Source organism: Oncorhynchus mykiss, chromosome 12, assembly GCF_057628025.1.
Source record: "Oncorhynchus mykiss isolate SJ-2025 chromosome 12, ASM5762802v1, whole genome shotgun sequence".
NCBI classification, from domain to species: Eukaryota; Metazoa; Chordata; class Actinopteri; order Salmoniformes; family Salmonidae; genus Oncorhynchus; species Oncorhynchus mykiss.
The window spans coordinates 62680067-62703663 of NC_143033.1; the positions used below are offsets into that span (position 1 = coordinate 62680067).

The 23597-nt window shown below is 40.9% G+C and overlaps 1 protein-coding gene across 5 annotated transcripts in view; it reads left to right on the forward strand.

Moving 5' to 3' along the window:
* Positions 1-18108, forward strand: part of sez6l2 (seizure related 6 homolog (mouse)-like 2) — a 109306-nt gene extending 91198 nt beyond the window's left edge. For all 5 annotated transcript variants that reach the window (XM_036937900.2, XM_036937904.2, XM_036937902.2 and 2 more), the window contains 8 exons: positions 2-198; positions 508-702; positions 11150-11344; positions 12847-13038; positions 13193-13231; positions 13968-14085; positions 14274-14385; positions 16762-18108. In XM_036937900.2, coding sequence (XP_036793795.1) covers positions 2-198; positions 508-702; positions 11150-11344; positions 12847-13038; positions 13193-13231; positions 13968-14085; positions 14274-14385; positions 16762-16791 — 1078 coding nt within the window. In that variant the 3' untranslated portion in view covers positions 16792-18108. The remainder of the gene's footprint in view (position 1; positions 199-507; positions 703-11149; positions 11345-12846; positions 13039-13192; positions 13232-13967; positions 14086-14273; positions 14386-16761) is intronic.
* The last annotated feature ends 5489 nt before the right edge of the window (positions 18109-23597 follow it).

The window sequence follows — 23597 nt, forward strand, 5'->3', positions numbered from 1 at the left end:
GTTTGAATATCCGCCACAACGACGTTCTCACCATATTCGATGGTCACGACCTCATGTCCCATGTGATTGGCCAGTACCTGGGGTCACGAGAACGTTTCCAGGTCGTGTCAGGTGGTTCTGAGGTCACTATTCAGTTCCAGAGTGACCCTGACGACTCCTCATTTATTCTCAGCCAGGGGTTCCTTATTCACTACCGTGGTACGTACACATACAGAACTTTTAAATACAGAGCATTACATACACATAAACGACATGATATGCAAAACATTGATTGCCCATACATGACATCACACAAATACAAAATCTACATTTTCCTGGCATATATTCAGTGACGCAAAATGTTAATAACTTTGTAGATATAATATGAACAGACAATACGATTACATATTCTACCTCAATTGTGTGTTCTACACAATATATTTAAATCTGAATGTTCTGTAACATTATATCCTCCTGAACAAGCACCTGGTTTATCCTACATCTGATGACATCTTCTTTTTCATCCAGAGGTAGAGCCTAATGACACCTGCCCTGCCCTCCCTCAAATCGAATTTGGCTGGATTAGCTCCTCCCACACCTCTCCCGTGAGGGGAAGTGTGTTGACCTATCAGTGCCAACCGGGGTATGACATCAGTGGCTCTGACATCATCACTTGCCAATGGGATCTTTCCTGGAGCAACAGCCCACCCACCTGCATCAAAGGTGAGCTAAAGTGCGTTCCTGCCCGACTACATTGCTGACGCATGCCAGATCATATATTATAGCAATCTGGTGCCCAACGGCACAGTCAATGTGGCATGCATTCATTGGTTGATGCAATGTAACAGCTGAGTAGGGGAACACAACCCTATACTTCAAACAACACTTCGGATGTGTTTGAGAGCCTCGATTTGACTGTTGCACATCACCGACTGAGCATACTAGCTGATTTACAAATCACTTTACATCTTAGAGGTTGAGTAAGACCTAGATTCAATCAGATCGAGCATTAACTGGCGATAGCCAAAACCGGCATAGCTGATGTTATGGTGGTGTCGGAGGTGGAACTGCATTGGAGCTTTCAAATAAGTGAGCAGCTGCTCTTGATCATTGTCACAAAGCCTCACCCGTCTCACATGTTAGAAGTTCAGAACGAGAAAGTGTAGGCTATATAGAAATAATGACGCTCAAATAAAAAATAATTGAAATAATGAGGATTTCTCTCAGCCTAATCAAGGTGTAGATTACATCTCATATTCCAGTGTTCGACCTTGTAAGCAAGGCTACATGGGATTTATCTTAATGCGACTCTGAGCAGCCAATGGCAATGTCCGCTTTAGGTAGAATACCAGGAGCCGTTTGTAGATTTGACAGCTCTAACGCAGTTCCACCTCCGACACCGCCAAAACAACCACTATGCAGATGTTGGCTAAATTGAATAGAGCCTTTGAAGATTGCAGAATTAGGTTGCTGTTAAACGTTATGATTGGTTTCATCCTTCCAATTAAAAGTCTCAATATGACATATCACTTTACATATGCGTTTTGGGAGAAATTTACATTTGATCAGAATTTGACCGAAGTCATGTTGGAAAAGTGTTCGGAAAAGTGAAGTCGAGAGAATAACACACGAGTGAATACACAGCAGGAGTGAAGCCACTGTCCACATCAGACGGTAAAGACCCACAAATTGGCACTGATTAAAACCAACTGATCATCTGAGCATATCCTCTGATTTCTTTATTCTGTATCAGCAAAAAATTGGTTTATCACTTATTCGGTGTGCAGGCTTTTAACATAGCCCTTTATACACCCCTGCTGGTTTACCCCTACTAGCTAACCACTAGCAGCCTTGAAACACATAACTTATTAGCAGTTCAGCACATCAGCGTTTCTCATGCTTTTACACAAAATCAAGAAACTTTTACCATAATAGTAGACATTGAACATTTATAACCTAAACTCTGTTGTTGGCTGATAGTACAGTGGTTCTTCCTTTAAAAGTTGCGTCATACTGTAGCACAGCTTGTGGCACACAAGTATGGCACGTAATCGTATGGCACGTTAGAGTGCATGAAGTCATATTATTTTACTGTAAGCCGTTGTTGCCATTAATGCTAGTTTGACCACCAGAGGGCATCTTTGAGAAGCAAAGTTATTGAAATGACATGGAGCTGTAGGCCTAAGTGTCCTGTTTACTGTAGTTGTTATAGCATAACTTACTTACTGGCATACAGGCCTACTTCAATATACAGTATATCATTCATTCATTTGTGCATGTCATCACACAGCATACAAGTTATCCATGTCTTTAAATACAGTCAAGCATTTTAGTTATAAAACGAGATAACAAAGGGAGCCTTGAATAATTAAACAATGAAAAAATTGCAACATGTCGGCTAAAGCGATTGAATTCACTAATACATTTGGCTGTTTTTAAAATTAGCTGTACTAGAGACTTTAAAACCTTTTTATGTAGATATTTTGCTTAATTGATTAATATTATGGTGTTTCTATTCCAAGAAAAGTGGAAAAGCATTTTACAGCAGCCTTGGGGTTTCCGTAAGAAAGAAATGGCGCTGTGCCATGTGACCGGTCGGGAGTAGGCCTAGGATACTAAGTGACTGCGAGTGAAGAGCAAATGAATCCTAGCATTTCTACACCGTAATTGTAGGCTAACCAAAACCCAAAGATGTTGATGAACAAATACTGTAAATGCGTCTATGTGCGTGTTACATGGTCCAGTTACAACTTAGCTGTACTAGAGACTTTACTAAGTGACTGCGAGTGAAGAGCAAAATAATCTTAACATTTCCACACCCTAATTGTAGGCTAACCAATACCCAAACGGAGTATGTGAAAATAAAAATCTGATTGATTTATCAAGACCAGTCCTCATGCTTGTCTCAAAGCAGCATGAAACGGAAATAGTTGCTTAAAATCCTATTATAACAATTGGATGACTTTGGGTGTTTCAGTAAGCAACGATTTGTTGCCTTCATTAGCCTACTTAATTTCATTATTTATGTCATTCAGTGATATTCATTCTCATAGTAATTTGTTATGGATCCCTCCAGATGTGGTTAGAAAACAGTGCATTTGGTGGGCTATGCAAAGAGATGGGAGAAGTGACATGCCTCGCAAACATCCATTAATATATTTAGTCCGTTAGGAAAATATGACGCTGTACAACGTGACCGGTCGGGAGTAGGCCTAGGATACTAAGTGACTGCGAGTGAAGAGCAAATGAATCCTAGCATTTATACACCATAATTGTAGGCTAACCAATACCCAAAGATGTTGATGAACAAATATTGTAAATGCGTCTATGTGCGTGTTACATGGTCCAGTTACAAATTCTTCTGACAAAGTAGAGAAAAACAGTGTACTTTTTTGTGTGTGTGCGCGAGACAGAGGGAGAGCAATTCTTACACTATAGTTTTAAATTCAATCACTCTCTTCTTCTTCATCCTCATCATTCAGTTAATTCAAATTCAATTGAAATATATTTTGTCACTCCCATGGCAAAGTTTAAAAACAGCCAAATTTGTGAAATTGATTTATCCAACATTTTGTGGTTGCATGAGATTTGGTGATCACAGAATCAGTAGGATATTAAATAAACACTCAAATAGGCAACAGAAGCAGGAACAGCATAGGGCTGAGTGACTCAGTCATTGCTGGCTTTCGTTCAAAATAAGTTATATTATAATGCAGGGTTAAAGACACATTCTTTCACATTCTTTGATATTGAGTTAGAAACTTTAGAGTACTTAATCATTGAATACATTGCAAGTTTAAATTTTTTTGGGCCATTAGGCTACTACACTTTACAATAGGACTCAACTCTTCACTGACCATGGCATCTATCGGTAGTCTAAACTGTGGCACAAATTGGGGGAACTCATTAAGAGGTGGCTTCTATTGTCAATATAATCATTCATTCAGACATGTGAACACAAACGGTGAAGTTTGGGGCCATGTGGCAGAGAGTGATGTCGGCGCTGGAGGAAGAGAAACCAAAGCCCCCTGTGACTATTTTTCGAAAATAGTCAGTCCACAAGTGTAATTGTGCCATGGTATTTACCCAAGTTCTCGCTCAACTCCAAGACCACCCACCAGCAAACAATTTTGGGTCCTGATGCCGGACTCTATAGAGACAAGAGAGACTCTCAGACTGAAACATTCACACCTCCATTAATTTACGAATAGATAGTCAATTTGTGCCACAATTTAGACTACTGATAGATCAGTGTTCGAACTCCCCCTTGTGATAGTGTGGTGCAATTTACCACAATCTGCCACTATCTACCACAAACGGTCACGGCATAAGCTCAAAACCTTTAACGGAAGAACCACTGTAGCTATAGCTCGCCAAATGCTAACCTGAGTGCTAACATTACTAGTAGCAGTAACCGTAAAATCCAGGTATAATGGCAAACACAAACATTGGCTATCATGATATCCTGCAAGTTGTATCCGCCAATAAAGATTAGGTAGTTCAGCAAAAATAAAGACAAACCTTGAAATAAATAATGACATTAATCTGATTCGTATCTACTTACCCGATTCACCTCCATCACAGAAGTCGTCCGCCGTCGTACTGTAACACCGGTGGTGTCAATGGACTTGGAGCCGGCAGAATTTAACTGTGGGCAGAGAACTGTTTTTTACTAGCCCGAGCTTCATGGTGAATCCACTATTCAACTGTTGGTAGCCATCGTAATCCTTTGGGGCAGAGTGGGACTGAACCATTCTATCCGAAGAGGTCCAACTTTTTTCCAAATAAACCAAACATGCCTACTGTTTCATTTTTTTGTATTTTATTTTGTATTTTTTTTATTATTACCCTTATTTCTCCTCAATTTTGTGGTATCCAATTGGTAGTTACAGTCTTGTCTCATCGCTACAACTCCCGTACGGACTCCGGAGAGGCGAAGGTCGAGAGCCGTGCATCCTTCGAAACACAACCCAACCAAGCTGCACTGCTTCTTGACACAATGCCCACTTAACCCGGAAGCCAGCCGCACCGATGTGTTGTAGGAAACACCATACACCCGGCGACAGTGTCAATGTGCACTGCACCCGGCCCGCCACAGGAGTCGCTAGTGCTCGATGGGACAAGGACATCCCTGCCGGCCAAACCCTAACCCGGACTATGTTGGGACCATAGGTCTCCTAGTCGTGGCTAGCTGTGACAGAGCCTGGACTCTAACCCAGAATCTCTAGTGGCACGTGACGATGCAGTGCCTTAGACCACTACGCCACTTGGGAGGCCCCGAAGTGTATAATTATTATACTTCTTAAAAACGTTTTAATCCATTTTCGTTGTTAGATATGTGGAAATATACAGTGCATTCGGAAAGTATTCAGACCCCTTCACTTTTTCCATATTTTGTTATGTTACAGCCTTATTCTAAAATATATATATTTTTAAATCCTCATAAATCTACACACAATACCCCATAATGACAAAGCGATTTTTTTGCAAATGTATTACGAATAAAAACAGAAATACCTTATTTACATAAGCATTCAGAACCTTTGTCATGAGACTCGAAATTGAGCTCAGGTGCATCCTGTTTCCATTGATCATCCTTGAGATGTTTCGACAAATTGATTGGAGTCCACCTGTGGTATCAGATATGAATGTAAGACCGAGATGCAGACCACTTTGGATAACGAATAGTTTAATAATCCCAAAGGGACAGGCAAATAGACAGGTCAGGGCAGGCAGGGGTCAGTAGTCCAGAGAAGTGGGGGAAAGGTACAGGACGGCAGGCAGGGTCAGGGGCAGGCAGAGTGGTCAGGCAGGTGGGAAGGTCAAGGGTCGAAGCCAGGAGGGCGAGAAAAAGAGAGATTGGGGGAAAAGCAGGAGCTGAGACAAAACGCTGCTTGGCTTGAACAAACAAGACAAACTGGCACAGACAGACAGAAAACACAGGTATAAATACACAGGGGATAATGGGGAAGATGGGCGACACCTGGAGTGGGGTGGAGACAATCACAAAGACACGTGAAACAGACCAGGGTGTGATGTGTGGTAAATTCTATTAATTGGACATGATTTGGAAAGGCACACACCTGTCTATATAAGGTCCCACAATTGACAGTGCATGTCAGAGCAAAAACCAAGCCATGAGGTCGGAGAAATTGTCTGCACAGATCTGGCAAAGGGTACCAAAAAATGTCTGCAGCATTAAAGGTCAACAATAACACAGTGGTCTCCATCATTCTTAAATGGAAGAGGTTTGGAACCACCAAGACTCTTCCTAGAGTTGCCACCCGGCCAAACTGAGCAATCGGGGAGAAAAGCCTTGGTCAGGGAGGTGATCAAGAACACAATGGTCACTCTGACAGAGCTCCAGAGTTCCTCTTTGGAGATGGGAGAACCTTCCAGAAAAGGACAACCATCTCTGAAAAACTCCACCAGTCAGGCCTTCATGGTAGAGTGGCCAGATGGAAGCCACTGTTCACTAAAATGCACATGACAGCCTGCTTGGAGTTTGCCAAAAGGCACATAAAGGACAATCAGACCATGAGAAACAAGATTATCTTGTCTGATGAAACAAATATTTAACTGTTTTGCCTGATAGCCAAGTGTCTGGCTCATCACCTGGCTAATACTATCTCTACGGTGAAGCATGGTGGTGGCAGCATCATGATGTGGGTTTGTTTTTCAGCGGCAGAGACTAAGAGACTTGTCAGAATCGAGGAAAGATGAACAGAGAAATGTAGAGATTCTTGAGGAAAACCTGCTTAAGAGCTCAGACCTCAGACTGGGGTAAAGGTTCACCGTCCAACAGGACAACAACCCTAAGCACAGAGCCAAGACAAAGCAGGAGTGGCTTCGGGACAAGTCTCTTAATGTCCATGAGTGACCAAGACAGAGTCCGGACTTGAATCTGATCGAACATCTCTGGAGAGCCCTGAAAAGAGCTGTGCAATGACGCTCCCCATCCAACCAGACAGAGGTTGAGAGGATCTGCAGAGAAGAATGGGATAAACTCCAAGTGCAGGTGTGCCAAGCTTATAGCGTCATACCCAAGAAGACTCGAGGCTGTAATCGCTGCCAAAGGTGCTTCAACAAAGTACTGGGTAAAGGGTCTTAATACTTATGTAAATGTACTATTTTGTTTTTAATACATTTGCAAAAATTCCTAAAACCTGTTTTTGCTTTGTCATTATGGGGTATTTTGTGTAGATTGATGAGCGAAAAAAAAACATTTAATCCATTTTAGAATAAGGCTGTAACGTAATTTTTTTTTGAAAAAGTCAAGGGGTCTGAATACTTTCTGAATGCACTGTATTGTGCAACCTTCCCTTTAAAGATAATTATTTATTGTACCAACAACATCTGCTAATCCCAATAAAACTATCACGTTTCGAAGTTTACTGTCCTTGCTTTGTCCAACAACACTATTATGAATCTAGCAAATACGTTTTGTGGTTCAGAGTGCACTATTTATTTAGTTCCATAGTGCAAATATTTGCTAGCAAGTTTCTCACACTGGATTTAATTTTTATTTCACCTTTATTTAACCAGGTAGGCTAGTTGAGAACAAGTTCTCATTTACAACTGCAGCCTGGCCAAGATAAAGCAAAGCAGTGCGACACAAACAACAACACAGAGTTACACATGGAATAAACAAACATACAGTCAATAACACAATAGAAAAGTCTATATAGAGTGTTTGCAAATGAGGTAAGATAAGGCAATAAATAGGTCAAAGTGGCAAAATAATTACAATTTAGCAATTAAACACTGGAGTGATAGATGTGCAGAAGATAAATGTGCAAGTAGAGATACTGGGGTGCAAAGTAGCAAACAAATATGATGAGGTAGTTGGATGGGCTATTTACAGATGGGCTATGTACAGGTGCAGTGATCTGTGAGCTGCTCTGGCAGCTGGTGCTTAAAGTTAGAGAGGGAGATATGAGTCTCCAGCTTCAGTGATTTTTGCAGTTCGTTCCAGTCATTGGCAGCAGAGAACTGGAAGGAAAGGCCGCTAAAGGAGGAATTGGCTTTGGGGGTGACCAGTGAAATATACCTGCTGGAGCGCATGCTACGGGTGGGTGCTGCTATGGTGACCAGTGAGCTGAGATAAGGCAGGGCTTTACCTAGCAAAGACTTATAGATGACCTGGAGCCAGTGGGTTTGGCGACGAGTATGAAGCAAGGGCCAACCAACAAGAGCATACAGGTCGCAGTGGTGGGTTGGATATGGGGCTTTGGTGACAAAACGGATGGCACTGTGATAGACTGCATCCAATTTCCTGAGTAGAGTGTTGGAAGCTATTTTGTAAATGACATCGCCGAAGTCGAGGATCGGTAGGATGGTCAGTTTTACAAGGGTATGTTTGGCAGCATGAGTGAAGGATGCTTTGTTGCGAAATGGGAAGCCGATTCTAGATTTAATTTTGGATTGGAGATGCTTAATGTGAGTCTGGAAGGAGAGTTTACAATCTAACCAGACACCTAGGTATTTGTAGTTGCTCACATATTCTAAGTCAGAACCGTACAGAGTAGTGATGCTGGACGGGCGGGCAGGTGCGAGCAGCGATCGGTTGAAGAGCATGCCTTTAATTTTACTTGCATTTAAGAGCAGTTGGAGGCCACGGAAGGAGAGTTGTATGGCATTGAAGCTCGTCTGGGGGTGGTTAGTTAACACAGTGTCCAAAGAAGGGCCAGGGTGGAGCCATGGGTGGAGCAGGATGGTTGCCTAGCAACCAGACCTGGGTTCGAATGCTATCTCTATGAAAACAAAAAAACTAAGTTTTAAGTGAGAAGTCATTGGTCTGAAGCCGAGACATAAAGGCAATTCATGAGCACCACAATGCCTGCTCTATCAAGGTTTTCCAGCACACAGCTTTGACCTACAATTATACTTCAAACAATGAATAGGCATGTTGTTTAGGATTTAAACCTCATCAAATCTTGCTGTGCCGTGTGGAGATTATAAGAGTACATGGCCATTAAGGCCAGATCGTTCTTTAAGATGTTCAAACGTTCATAGATGACCAGCAGGGTCAAATAATTATCACAGTGGTTGTAGAGGGTGCAACAGATCAGCACCTCAGGATGATGAGCATTCAGAGGTGGAGACAGTAGGTGAGTTAGAGAGAGAGAGAGAGAGAGAGAAAGAGAGAGGGAGGGAGAGAGAGAGAGAGGGTCGAAAACAGCAGGTAGCACGATAGCACGTCTGGTGAACAGGTCAGGGTTCCATTGCCGTAGGCAGAACAGTTGAAACTGGAGCAACAGCATGACAAGGTAGCACCTCTGGTGAACAGGTCAGGTTCCATAGCCACAGGCAAAACAGCAGAAACTGGATCAGCAGTACAACCAGGTGGACTAGGGACAGCCAGGAGTCAGGTAGTCCAGAGGCATGATCCTAGGGCTCAGGTCCAGAGAGAGAGAGAAATAAAAATTCCTTCAGAAAGTATTAACATCCCTTGCTAATAAAGCAAAAAGTTAAAAATAGATATCATTTTTGTATACCTACAGGGGTCCTAAAATTCCAAATCAAATGGCTAAATGATGAAACAATTTCATAGGTTAGCTTAGTAGATATTGTGATCGAAGGGCTTAGACTTACAGGGGTTAAAGTGGTAACTACTAAATGTACATGAGCCAAGTGATAACAGACAGAGTTGTTAGTTGGACTCAAGTCTACCTGAGTCACAAATTTGATGATTTGAGATTCGACTTGACAGAAAATAAAATGACTTGACTTGGACTTGAGACTGATGACTTGAAATTATTTGGCCAGGTTTGTAATGTTGTGGCACAGAGACTACGTGGATTACTCTACACGCAAAAAAACTGCAACAGATTGGCTAGTGAAAAGCACAATGATTGGGCTCTATGATTGGACCAGCAAACACATGTCAGGTGGTGAGCTGGCAAACAGATTTTTGATTTTCTGTACAGCTATAGGATCTGGTGCAGAGCAAACGTCAAACTATAGGAAGAGAGGATTGCCATAATAAATAAATATGCAGCTCCAAAAATGGTTTGGTAATCAAGAATATTAACTGTTTACTTTGCAAACTCATCAGCAATGGGGCAACAATTACTAGCATAGACCTACTGGTATTTTGGTACGTAACAATTGCTTGAAATGTATCATTTACATATGAAGCTTGCATTTGGAATTTGTTTAAAATTAATTATTACTATGGCACCATACTCCCGCCAGTGGAGAGTGCATTTTTTCTATCTTGTTTAAACGCATAGGCCCTTACTGGGATCCAACAACAATAAGGCAGTTATATACAATAAAAAATATGACATTACATAACAAATTGTGAATGACAGCTCAGGAGTTTCATGTATCTCTTTTCAATATAAACAGTTAATCGTACTATGGTTCATAAGTTCATACAGATTCAGCATGATATATGTGGCGGCAAAATATATTTAATTTAAAAAAAAATGATGTTATGATTTTCTCAAGTAATTTTTTTAAATAAAAAATCCTGCATATACTGTATGTACATACACGGAGTGTGCAAGACATTAGGAACACCTTCCTAATATTGAGTTGCACCCCTTTTTGCCCTCAGAACAGCCTCAATTCGTTGGGGCATGGACTCTACAAGGTGTCGAAAGCGTTCCACAAGGATGCTCGCCCATGTTCACCCCAATGCTTCCCACCACAGGAGGCTGCTGAGGGGAGGACAGCTCATAATAATGTCTGGAACGGAGCAAATGGAATAGCGTCAAACATGAAAACCATGTGTTTGATGTATTTGATACCATTCCACTCATTCCATTTCAGCCATTACCACAAGTCCACCCTCCCCAATTAAGGTGCCACCAACCTCCTGTGCTTCCCACAGTTGTGTCAAGTTGGCTGGATGTCCTTTGGGTGGTGGATAATTCTTACCGGCAGCGTTGCAGTTCTTGACACGCTCAAACCGGTGCGTCTAGTAGATACCCCATTCAAAGGCACTTAAATCTTTTGTCTTGCCAATTCACCCAATGAATGGCACCATACACAATCCATGTCTCAATTGTTTCAAGGCTTACAAATCAATCATCTACATATCAGAAAATAGGTGTGCTGTTGTTCACTCATTTAGCTCTGTTTCATCTGTAGTGCCAGGGTAGATTAAAAAAAATGTATACAACATTTTACGTCATGTCTTGTATACCCTTATCGTCCGCAGTCCAGCAATGTCCTGATCCGGGGGAGGTGGTGAACGGAGCGCGTTCGGTACGCCCAGAGTCTGGATTCGCTGTTGGAACAGTGGTACGCTTCTCCTGTAACCAGGGTTACCAGCTGGAGGGCCCTGGCCAGATCTCCTGCCACGGAAGGGATACAGGCACCCCCAAGTGGAGTGATCGCAGCCCCAAATGTGTCTGTGAGTCACTCCCCTGGGTGTTTGTCTGTGTGTGTTGAGATTGATGTCAAACACTGTAATTCTATGGGACTATACACTGTCTTCAGAAAGTACTCACACCCCTTGACTTTTTCCACATTTTGTTGTGTTACAAAGTGGGATTAAAATGGATTTAATTGTCTCTTTTTTTTTGCCAGCGATCAACACATAATACTGTAATGTCAAAATGGAAGAAAAATTCTAACATTTGTAAAAAAATAAATAATAATAATTAAAAAGTATGAAAAATAAAACACTAATATACTGAATCTGGATTAGATAAGTATTCAACCCCCAGAGTCAATACATGTTGCATCAGTTTTGGCAGCGATTACAGCTTTCTAGACAAGTCTCTAAGAGCTTTCCACACCTGGATTGTGCAACATTTGCCCATTATTATTTTCAAAATTCTTCAAGCTCAGTCAGATTGGTTGTTGATCAATACTAGACAACTATTTTCAGGTCTTTGTCATAGATTTTCAAGCAGGTTTGAGTCAAAACTGTGACTCGGCCACTCAGGAACATCCCCTGTCTTGGTGAGCAACTCCATTGTAGATTTGGCCTTGTGTTTTATGTTATTGTCCTGCTGAAAGGTGAATTCATCTCCGTCTGGTGGAAAGCAAACTGAACCTTTCCTCTAGGCGTTTGCCTGTGCTTAGCTCAATCACATTTATTTTTTATCCTGAAAAACTCCCCAGTCCTTAACAATTACAGGCATACCCATAACATGATGCTGCCACCACTATGCTTGAAAATATGGAGAGTGGCACCTGTGTTGTATTGGATTTGCCCCAAAAGATTTTGCCACATATTTTGCAGTATTACTTTAGTGCCTTGTTGCAAACAGGATGCAGGTTTTAGAATATTTGTATTCTGTATAGGCTTCATTTTTTCACTCTACCAATTAGGTTAATATTGTGGAGTAACTACAATGTTGTTAATCCATCCTCAGTTGTTTCCTATCACAGTCATAAAACTCTAACTCTAACACCTTTGGCCTCATGGTGAAATCCCTGAGTGGTTTCCTTCCTCTCCTGCCTGTATCTTTGTAGTGACTGGGTGTATTGATACACCATACAAAGTGTAATTTATAACTTCACCTTGCTCAAAAGGATATTCAATGTTGGTTTATTTTCATTTCTACCCATCTACCAATATATCTTTGTGGTTGAAACTGTGTTTGAAATTCACTGCTCGACTGATGGACCTTACAGATAATTGTATGTGTGGGGTACAGAGACAAGGTAGTCATTAAAAAATAATAATTCCACTTTCACATTATCGGGTATTATGTGTAGGCCAGTAACAAATAATCTCAATTTAATCGATCTTAAATTCTGATTGTAACACAACAAAATGTGGAAAAAGGGCTGTTAATATTTTCTGAAGGCATTGCTCTCTCTCTCACTCTCTCTCTCTCTCTCTCTCTCTCTCTCTCTCTCTCTCTCTCTTTCCCTCCATCTTTATTTATTTTCCCTAAACAGTGAAGTATGACCCATGCCCAAACCCAGGTGTGCCAGACAATGGTTACCAGACATTGTACAAGCATAGCTACCAGGCAGGAGAGACGCTACGTTTTTTCTGCTATGAGGGCTATGAACTCATTGGGGAGGTTATTATCAACTGTGTTCCGGGCCACCCATCTCAATGGAACAGTCCACCACCATTCTGCAAAGGTGACAATCTACATTGGACTGCTGGATATGAGGATGAGGGGTTAGAGGGGTTTCAAGAAAATCTGCATGAGAATTGAAACACTTTAACATTTTGTAAAGAAGGAATGAGGAATGATGATCTTATAATAATAATCTGCATCTCTCCATCTATCAGTGGCATACGAGGAGCTGTTGGACGATCATAAATTAGAAGGTGATTTTTCGTCTTCTTCTACGTCTTCTTTAGGGGAATTTCGGCACTTTTCAACCTCATATTCATTCTCCAGTTACTTACAAAGACTATGAGATTCATGGTGACACAGGGAGGAGGAAAATGCCTCCCCCTGGCTAGAAACTCGTAGTAGGTTTTGAAAATCAAATAGTTTTACTTTTAATGCAATTTGATGATATCAGAACCTTTCTTCTTCTTTCTAACTACAGAACATAGAAACGTCATGGTAAACAATTTTCAACATAGACAAATTTGTATGATGAATTTGTACTTTAGAAACAATGTCAGATCTTCAACTTTATCTCCACCATCAGATTTATTTTTAAATCCAGTTTATCAACAAGTTAATAATTGTTATGTTGGATTCACATCTCCATCTCAACCAAAAATCTAAGTTAAAGAATAGGGCTGGATTCAATCTGATCGCGGGTTGTGAAAAATGCGGATTGTAAGGTCAATGTTCCCGTGTTCATGGTAAATGCTGCAGATTCCATCTCAATCGTATTGATAACACATTGGGAATTCAACAAACTTTTGGCTGTCTTTTGATCAATGTCTCAACCAAATATGACCTAATTGCTCACGTTGAAATTACGTGGTGTGCTCAGTGGGATGGTAATGGAAATAATGAAAATTAGGTTGAAAAGTGGTGGAATTCCCCTTTAATCGCCTTTCTTTAACTTCTTCTTTCATTTATTATTTTGGATTATTTCCCTAGTATCCCAGTCATTTGAGCCCTCCCACCAGATGCTAAGTGAGAACATTGCCTTGGCAATCATCCTGCCAATCATCCTGGTCATCCTTCTGATTGGTGGAATCTACATGTATTACACAAAGTAAGTGCTGTGCAGTTCAGTAGTCACAATTCAAATGCATTCTTCTTACTTTCACCAGATATTTGCATGGTCTGACCTAACACACACACACAACAGTACTGAGCCATTGCATAGATCAGATATCAGAAGTTGACTGTATTCTGTATTCTCTCCCTTTAACCTTTATTTCCCTTTTCCCTCTCCCTCAGTGTATGTAGACTGCAGTGGAAGCCACTTTTCTGGAAGTCTCTCTCTCACACCCACTCATACAGCCCAATTACTGTGGAGTCTGACTTCAACAACCCTCTATATGAGGCAGGGGTGAGTATTTACCCTATTTTTGCCTAATCAAATCAAACTTTATTTGTCACATGTGCAGAATACAAGTAAGTGTAGACCTTACTGTGAAACTTACAAGCCCTTAACCAACAGTGCAGTTCAAGAAGAGTTAAGAACATATTTACCAAATAAACTAAAGTAAAAAATTATAAAAAGTAACACTATAACATAACAATTACGAAGCTATATTACAGGGGGTATTGGTACTGATCAGTGTGCGGGGGTACAGGTTAGTTGAGGTAATTTGTACATGTAGGTAGGGGTAAAGTGACTATGCATAGATAATAAACAGTGAGTAGCAGCAGTGTACAAAACAAATGGAGAGGGGGTCAATGTAATAGTCCGGTGTCCCTTTGAATAATTATTCAGCAGTCTTATGGCTTGGTGGTAGAAGCTGTTAAGGAGCCTTTTGGTTCTAGACTCCGGTACCGCTTGCTATGCGGTAACAGAGAAAACAGTCTATGACTTGGGTGACTGAAGTCTCTGACAATTTTATGGGCTTTCCTCTGACACCGCCTATTATATAGGTCCTGGATTGCATGAAGCTTGGCTCCAGTGATGTACTGGGCCGTATGCACTACTCTCTTACGGTCAGATGCCGAGCAGTTGCCATACCAGGCGGTGATGCAACCGGTCAGGATGCTCTCGATGGTGCAGCTGTAGAAATTTTTGAGGATCAGGGGACCCATGCCAAATCTTCTCAGTCTCCTGAGGGGGAAAAAGCGTTGTTGTGCCCTCTTCACAACTGTCTTGGTGTGGTTGGACCATGATAAATCGTTGGTGATGTGGACACCAAGGAACTTGAAACTCTCGACCGCTTCACTACAGCCCCATTGAAGTTAATGGTGGCCTGTTTGGCCTGCCTTTTCCTGTAGTCCACAATCAGCTCCTTTGTCTGGCTCACGTTGAGGGAGAGGTTGTTGTCCTGGCACCACACTGCCAGTTCTCTGACCTCTTCCCTATAGGCTTTCTCATTGTTGTCGGTGATCAGGCCTACCACTGTTGGGTCGTCAGCAAACTTAATGATGGTGTTGGAGTCGTGTTTGGCCACGCAGTCGTGGGTGAACAGGGAGAAAAGGAGGGGACAAAGTACACACCCCTGAGGGGCCCCAGTGTTGAGGATCAGTGTGGCAGATATGTTGTTGCCTACCCTTACCACATGAGAGCGGCCCGTCAGGAAGTCCAGGATCCAGTTGCAGAGGGAGGTGTTTAGTCCCAGGGTCCTTAGCTTAGTGATGAGCTTCTTGGGCATTATGGTGTTGAACGCTGAGCTGTAGTCAATGAATAGCATTCTCACATAGGTGTTCCTTTTGTCCAGGTGGGAAAGGGCAGTGTGGAGTGTGATTGAGATTGCATGTTGCAGTGTGGAGTGCGATTGCTGAATCATGTTATTGAATGTTGACCTGTTTAAAGGTCTTGCTCACATTGGCTACCGAGCGCGTGGGGTACATAATGGGTGAGTATTGCCCAAGCCCTCTCACTTTGGGGCTAGATTCTATCAGATCCGCATAGTGGTTGTTTTGGCAGTGTCTGAGGTGGAACTGCGTTAGAGCTGTCAAATACACAAGTGGTTCCTTGCGTTACCCTATCACGGACTCTGCAATTGCATGCAACGAAACCTCACCCGACTTTATACCAAACAAGTCAAGCAGCCGCATTACATGTTCAAACACTCTAATGTGTGATGTTCTATTGTCTACACCTCGATTAAACTGATAGAAATCCCCCCCTCCAAATGAACATGAAAACATGCATTAGCCTGTCATTATTTCTATTATGTATAGAAGCTACAGTTTCTATTGCCATTTTGAACTTCTAATGAGGTAGTAGGGATAATAAGAAAGGGAGTGGTTGGTGGCAGAAGAGCAGGTGCTCACCGATTTGTCATTTCATACCGCTTTCATACACACCTCCAACACTGCCAACGCGGGTTAACGCTCGATCTGATTGAATCAAGGCCTTAGCTATAGCTGGGTAGGAACTAGCTAACCTGAACCCCTAGCCAGGACACGATTAGCCCTGTCTGTGTAACCAACTGGGAATCAAACCCTAGGTTGTTAGTATAGCAGAATTTGACTTTGTTGTGGAGTTATCTATGTCTATATTGTAACAACTTTAATAATCAACTTTTCACCTTTTGACTAGTATTTAGGAAAATGTTATCTGTAACTTTGCTTTTTATTTGGCTGGAAGTTGCCATGCTATTGACTGTAAGTTAACGAAAAGTGTATACTCTAGTCCGTTGCTTATGAATCCTGGAGATTGCATGTCCTAAACTGCTGAGGATATTTTGCTGTAGCATTTTCTTCTTTAAATTAATTGTTATTTCGGTCTGTTGTATTGCTACCTGGTTCCTAGGACACACGGGAGTATGAGGTGTCCATTTGAAGAAGAAAAGTCTTGAGAAGAATGAAAACCCACAGATAGATAGAGATCTGGAGGAAGAGGAACCATTTTCTTTGTCTTTCAGATGACTTCTTTCACTTCCCTCATTTCCCATTCTGCTATTTCCTCTTTCTTGCCTCTCACTTTTGTTCTCTCTCTTTATCTTTGAGTTTGTGTCTTTACACCTAATTTTTATTTTGTTTGTGTCTCTAATTTCCCAGTCGCTCTTTCTGTCAGTGATTGTAGGTTTGCCCTTCCTTGGGCCAGATTCAATCCGATCGTGTTTTGTCCGCTATGCAAAACAATGTTAAAGGCAATGTTCCAGCCCTAGTGGAGACGACATTCACGGTAAACTCTGCATATGTCAGTTCAATTGGAAATTACCTTTAAATGTTGCACTTTAACGTGGATTTTCCACGGCCCAGATTGAATCTAGGCCCTTGTCTTCATCTGTTCATTGTGTGCAGCGATGACTCCCAGTCTCCCAGTGGTGTGCTGTTTTCCACAGTCCAACTTTTTGTCTAAAATTAGGATTGGTGCCTTACAGAGGTTAAGCGATGGATAATATGGAAGGAGAGACAGAAAAAGGGAGAGCTGAGATATATTTATGAGGTAAAATCACATAGAGAGAAACAAAAAAGTAAAGGGAGAGACAGGAAAGCAGACACACTCTCATGCTCAGTTGCACACAGTATACACACACAGACACACAGAGAGAGAAAGAGAGAGAGCGAGAGAGATGCATACACACATTGAATGTAAATATTTGGTGGAATATTGAGGCTCATATATACAGAAAATTCAGTGCCAAAATATAACATTGCATAATGTAATGTAACTTCATGTTTCAACTCTCGTTTCCATAGTAAAATGTAAAATTACAAAGCCAGCATTTCATATTGTTCTTTGCCATTTCTGAAGTGTATTTCCACTTGACTGAGAAAAAGGTGAAGACCTGAATGTTGTCACGCTTATAGCACGCGATGATTGTATATTTTACCGCTTCTGCTGAATCATGTTATGATTATCAACGATTATCATTGTTATCAGTGCAAATTTGAAGATGTTGTATATGCACTATGTTGAAGAAAATAAGCTAACTTGGCTGCTTGCTGTGATGCAGTATTTAACTGACATGCTTTTTGAATTTCTTACCAGTTTATTGTCTGAACAGTAAATCTAATTTAATTCACTGTGCCAATATAGGGGTCCAGGAGACTCTTTTGCATTGTAAAGGTATTATTTGCATCATAATTTGCCATGAAGGCATTCTTTATTTGCTGAAATGTCATATTAAATAAAAGTCTCTGAATGGTGAAAGGTCTTGTGTGGCTCAGTTGTGGGTTTGATTCCCACAGGGGACCAGTATGAAAAGTAATGCACTTTAATGTCATGTAAATCCCTCTGGATAAAAGCATCTGTTATATTCTTTAAACATTTGTAATAGCTTTTAAATTCTATTGTGTATGTACAGAAGACTGAATGCCCAAGACAAAATATCAGATGTGTACATTGTTTAAAGTTTGATCTGTTATACTCTATGGAGGAACTGCTCTGTGGAGGAACAATCACACCAATTTACTGCTGTTAATCTGTTAAATAGATTGAGGAACAGGTTGAGTTGGCCAACCCTTTAAGCCTGTCACCCATATTTAATGACATAGGAGATAAGGGTGACAAACTTAAGTCAGTGAAACACAGTCAAAGACAGTACACCAATTGATACAAAAACACAGAGTGGGAAGGAGAAATGCAGTGAAACATAAATATGGTGAGGAATGGGTCACACAGCAAAATAAACCCAAACACTGTTTTGTTTATGTAAATCACCAAATAACAGTAAATGAGCAATGCTAGCATGTGATATCTGTGCATATTGGTATCACTTTCATTGTGTTGACCTATTTCCAGATAGTCAAAAGGATGTGGAATCAGAATCATGTCGAGTTCAAGTACAGTCATTGCAAAATGGATTTAGTCTTAAAGGGGACTGTGACACATTAATACATTCTATTGCTAGTGACAAGATGACATTTAAAAAAAATAGTACAAACAGAAAATATATATGAGGCTCATGTTCAAGCTGTCATCAAGGCAAAGAAAGGGTGGCTACTTTGAAGAATCTCAAATACATTATTTGTTTAACACTTTTTTGGTTACTACGTGATTCCATATGCGTTATTTCATAGTTTTGATGTCTTCACTATTATTCTACAATGTAGAAAATAGTAAACAAAGAAAAACCCTTGAATGAGTAGGTGAGTCCAAACTTTTGACTGGTACTGTTAAGCACTTCTAGGAGTATTGGGTGCGGAGTCAGGCGCAGAGAGCAGAGGGTAAAGGCCAATCGTGTTTATTCCGGCAGAGAAAACGGTCATGTCAAAACACCAGGCGCAACAAATGACCGGCCCAAAATCAGGACCCAAACAGTACAGAGAAAACAAGAAAATAGCACAACCACAAAAATGAACAGAGGAACAAGCCTGCACAAAAGCAGGCGGGTATAACAGGCTTAAATAGCCCTAACCAAAACCTAAACAAGAAACAGGTGTAACCAATAAGACAAAACTAACAGAAAAGGGGATCGGTGGCAGCTAGTAGACCGGTGATGACGACCGCCGAGCGCCGCCCGAACAGGAAGATGAGCCACCTTCGGTGGCAGTCGTGACAGGTACTGTACATCACAGAAAACCGAAATATAACATAGATATAACATGTTTGACATAGAAACACCAGATTTTTTAATAGCATTCCACCCATGAGGCCAAAGAGGGTGCTTTTGGGCATTTAGTGCAGGAAAGGGCTAACCAGTCTATTTCCCTTCATCTTACACTGACATCAATAGCTAGGGATCATAGGTTACACCTGGATTCACGTGGTCAGTCTGTCATGGAAAGAGCAGGTGTAACTAAGGTTATGTACACTCATTGTATGCATCCTATGACACAGTGCTAGATTTGAACCGTATAGTGTCCAGGAACCCCATTTTAAGCTTTTTGACCACAGTAAAAGTCCAGCAAACACTTCTTATGACTTATGACCACCCCAATTTAGCTGAGACGGGTAGTAGACAGTCCAATACAGTGTATTGCATTGGGGGCTATGGAAGGGGTGGAGTGAAAAGCCAGCAACTGTCCGTACGACACAGTCCCCCTCCAAAACTAAACATATTTGGTTAGTAGATACCTTTTCCAACTGACTTTAGCTGAGACAGGTAATAAACTTTTTCCTCTACAGTCCAATATGTATTCCATATACAGAGAATTGCATTGGTGGCTGTGTTCTGTTGCATGGGGAAATGGTCACAAACTCTGAATTACCCAATAGATAGTATGACAACTGCTAGGCACAGCACATAGCATTATGGTTTCACAGAACTAGGATAAGACACATGAGGCTTTCAGCTACTAGAGGGTGCAACTTGTATAATACACATGAGGCTGTAAGCCGCTAGGCCATACAGTATAATCACAGATAGAACCGTGTTAGTCATAGAAAAATATTTGCTATAATCATCTAGCTATACCACAAACTGAAAATAAATTAAAACTCTGATAGGATCTGTAAGGACCAAGAAACTCTTATAAGCATAGCACCAGTCACATACATAACATTACTAATACTGACTATTAACTACTACTACATTATGAGGTGAAGTACATTGAGAAATTGTAATGCATTTAATGTCTTAATGTCATTGTATAATTTGGAACATATTTGTAAGATTATGCACTATGACTATGCAAAGCTGCAAGAAAATAATGATTTAGTATACACATAGCGTTTTAGCGCAGACCTTTATTTTTGAGACAAAATTGTAAAATCGGAAGTCTTATTGTTGCTGTCTGGACGCTAATCTTGTCGGGATGGTGGCTGCAGAAGTGCGCTTGTTTGAAATGTAAAAGCGTTGCGGTAGCTTTTGATAAAGACGAACATCAAGACGAAGCAGCTGCTTTATAAGTGGGATGCACTTTTGAGCGCTACATCCCGAGGGGTTCTTGCTGATTGTACGGAGATTGTACGGAGATTGTACTGATTGTACGGAGATTGACAGCCGGTTAAATGGCGTCCCTTGAGAAGGCAAGAACAAGATGTATGTCATTAAAGATCCCATGGCCCTTATCGTAAGAGTAGGGCTGTTAACCCCGGTGTCCTGGCTAAATTCCCAATCTGGCCCTCAAACCATCACGGTCACCGAATAATCCCCAGTTTACAATTGGCTCATTCATCCCCCTCCTCTCCCCTGTAACTATTCCCCAGGTCGTTGCTGCAAATGAGAACGTGTTCTCAGTCAACTTACCTGGTAAAATAACGGATAAATAAATTAAAATGTACATATTCTTCATCCCTTTACACGTGTGTGTATAAGGTAGTTGTTGTGAATTGTTAGGTTAGATTACTTGTTGGTTATTACTGCATTGTCGGAACTAGAAGCACAAGCATTTCGCTACACTCGCATAAACATCTGCTAACCATGTGTATGTTACAAATAAAATTTGATTTGAAATAAAATTTGATTTGATGGTCTACAGTACCCTCAACAGTAGCTTGTGTAGCCGGAGGACAGTTAGCTTCCATCCTCCTTTGGGTACATTGACTTCAATACAAAACCTGGGAGGTTATTGGTTCTCACCCCCTTCCATAGACTTACACAGTAATTATGACAACTTCCGGAGGACGTCCTCCAACCTATCAGAGCTCTTGGCGCATGAACTGACAAGTTGTCCACCCAATCAAAGGATCAGAGAATGAATCTACTACTGAAAGCAAAAGCTACAGGTAGCTAGCGCTGCAGTGCATAAAATGTGGTGAGTAAGTGACTCAGAGACAGAAAGACAATAGTTGAACAGTTTTGAACAACTTAATTTCTTAAAAAATGGAGGAGCGAGAGAGAGAGAGATTTCATAATTTTTTTTCCACTTTCAGTTTCACTTACTTAGCTACAAATGCTGCTGGCTAGTTTAGCCTACTCAGATACCCTGCTCAAACAGAGGGGTGCTATGTTAGCTAGCTGGCTATGAGTATCCAACACAGTTTTAAAAATCTGGCGCGTTTCGGCTGCATGGCCTTCTCCCTGACGAAGGCCAGTGTCGGATTTTTAAAACTTTGTTTCTATTGAACATTAAATACAAATAAAGACATTTCAATTAATTATATGAAGAGTGCCTTGGTCCTCCTTTCTTTTTGATGACCGATTCACCCCTTTTACTAAAGAGCACATTCTGTCTACCAAAATGTACTATTGTGTACCTTATTAGCGAATCCCTTTCTTTCTACAACACTGGAACTCTTCATGTCAAGGTAAGCGATTGGTTTTATTACTTTATTGCCACTGGGGCCCACCAGTGTAACTGCTTACTGACTTAACACTTACTTTACTGCATGTTTACTAACGCATTAGTTATGTTGACTAGGACGTTACTTTAGCTAATATGGGGACAATGATGTAGGCTGTGTGTTGCAGATATGACATGGTTTGGCTTGGAAAGTTTTTTTTTTCGCCTGGTCACGCACAGCTGATGTGTTGTGCATTCAAGTCCACAAAGGAATGGAAAAGGTGAGAGGAGGAGAGTGTATAGAGGCGAGAAGGAACCAAGGTAACGATAGTTTCAGGTTGGATATTCGCCAGAAATTTGCGCTTTCAAACCTCAATAGCTTTCAAACCCCTTAAGCCACAAACTCCAAATAAGTGTCAGTATGTTGTAAATATTGCACACAACATTGCACATGTCTTATTTTCACGTTTTGGACATTAATTCGCTTCCCAAAGCTAATAAACATGTGGAAATCTGAGCAGCATTCCATATTCCTATTTGAATTAGTTAGGGAGTGTAACCAAAGTACAAACTTTTTTTTACATTTGAATTTAAATAGCTCCTTAGTCATGTGACCTACTGACCTCAACCAAGGTTCAGAATGTCCACTGACTACCCTTCTATATTGCACACCCTTTTGTTTGTCCCTTTTCATCTCAGGTGATTTTGCATGAATTTTTCAAAATGTTACATTTCAATAGCTCCTTAGTCATGTGACCTACTGACCTCAAACAAGGTTCAGAATGTACATTCAGGGGGCCTACACATTGCAAAAGGTGCCACTGAGTGTACATTCTAAACCTTGTTTGAGATCAGTAGGTCACATGACCAAGGAGCTATTGAAATTAGAAAGTTTGAAAAATGTATGTAAAATCGTGTGAGATGAAAATATACAAACAAAAAGGGTGTGCTACATATACGGTTATTCAGTGGATATTCTGAAAGTAGCTTGAGGGTTGTAAGTCATATGACTAAGGAGCTATTGAAATTTGAAACTTATTGTAAAATCTCATGAGATGCAAATGGACAAACAGAAGGGTGTGCAATGTGTAGGCCCACTGAGTGTACATTATAAACTTTGTTTGAGGTGTGTGGGTCACAAGACCAAGGCGCAATTGAATAATATATATATATATATATATTTTAAATCATTTAAAATAGTGCGAGATGTAAATCTCCTTTTAAAAAGTGTGTGCAATATGTGTCTCTGCCATCAGGGTAGTTTTGAAAGTTTTAGGAGTAATGATTAAAGAGATATTGAATTTAGAAAAATATGATTTGTCACTATGTTGACGGTCCCTAACTGCTGTTGGTGGACGTAAGGAGAACTACAGGCGAATATCCATTGAATGTCCAACCTGAATCTGTTTTTACCTCGGTCGAGAACCGATACAATGTGGTGTTTACCCGTGATCAGGTGTGTATTCATTCCGCCGATTCTGTTGAAAAACTTTTCTTAAACAGAAGCAAACGAAACGGGGATATAAATGCCAG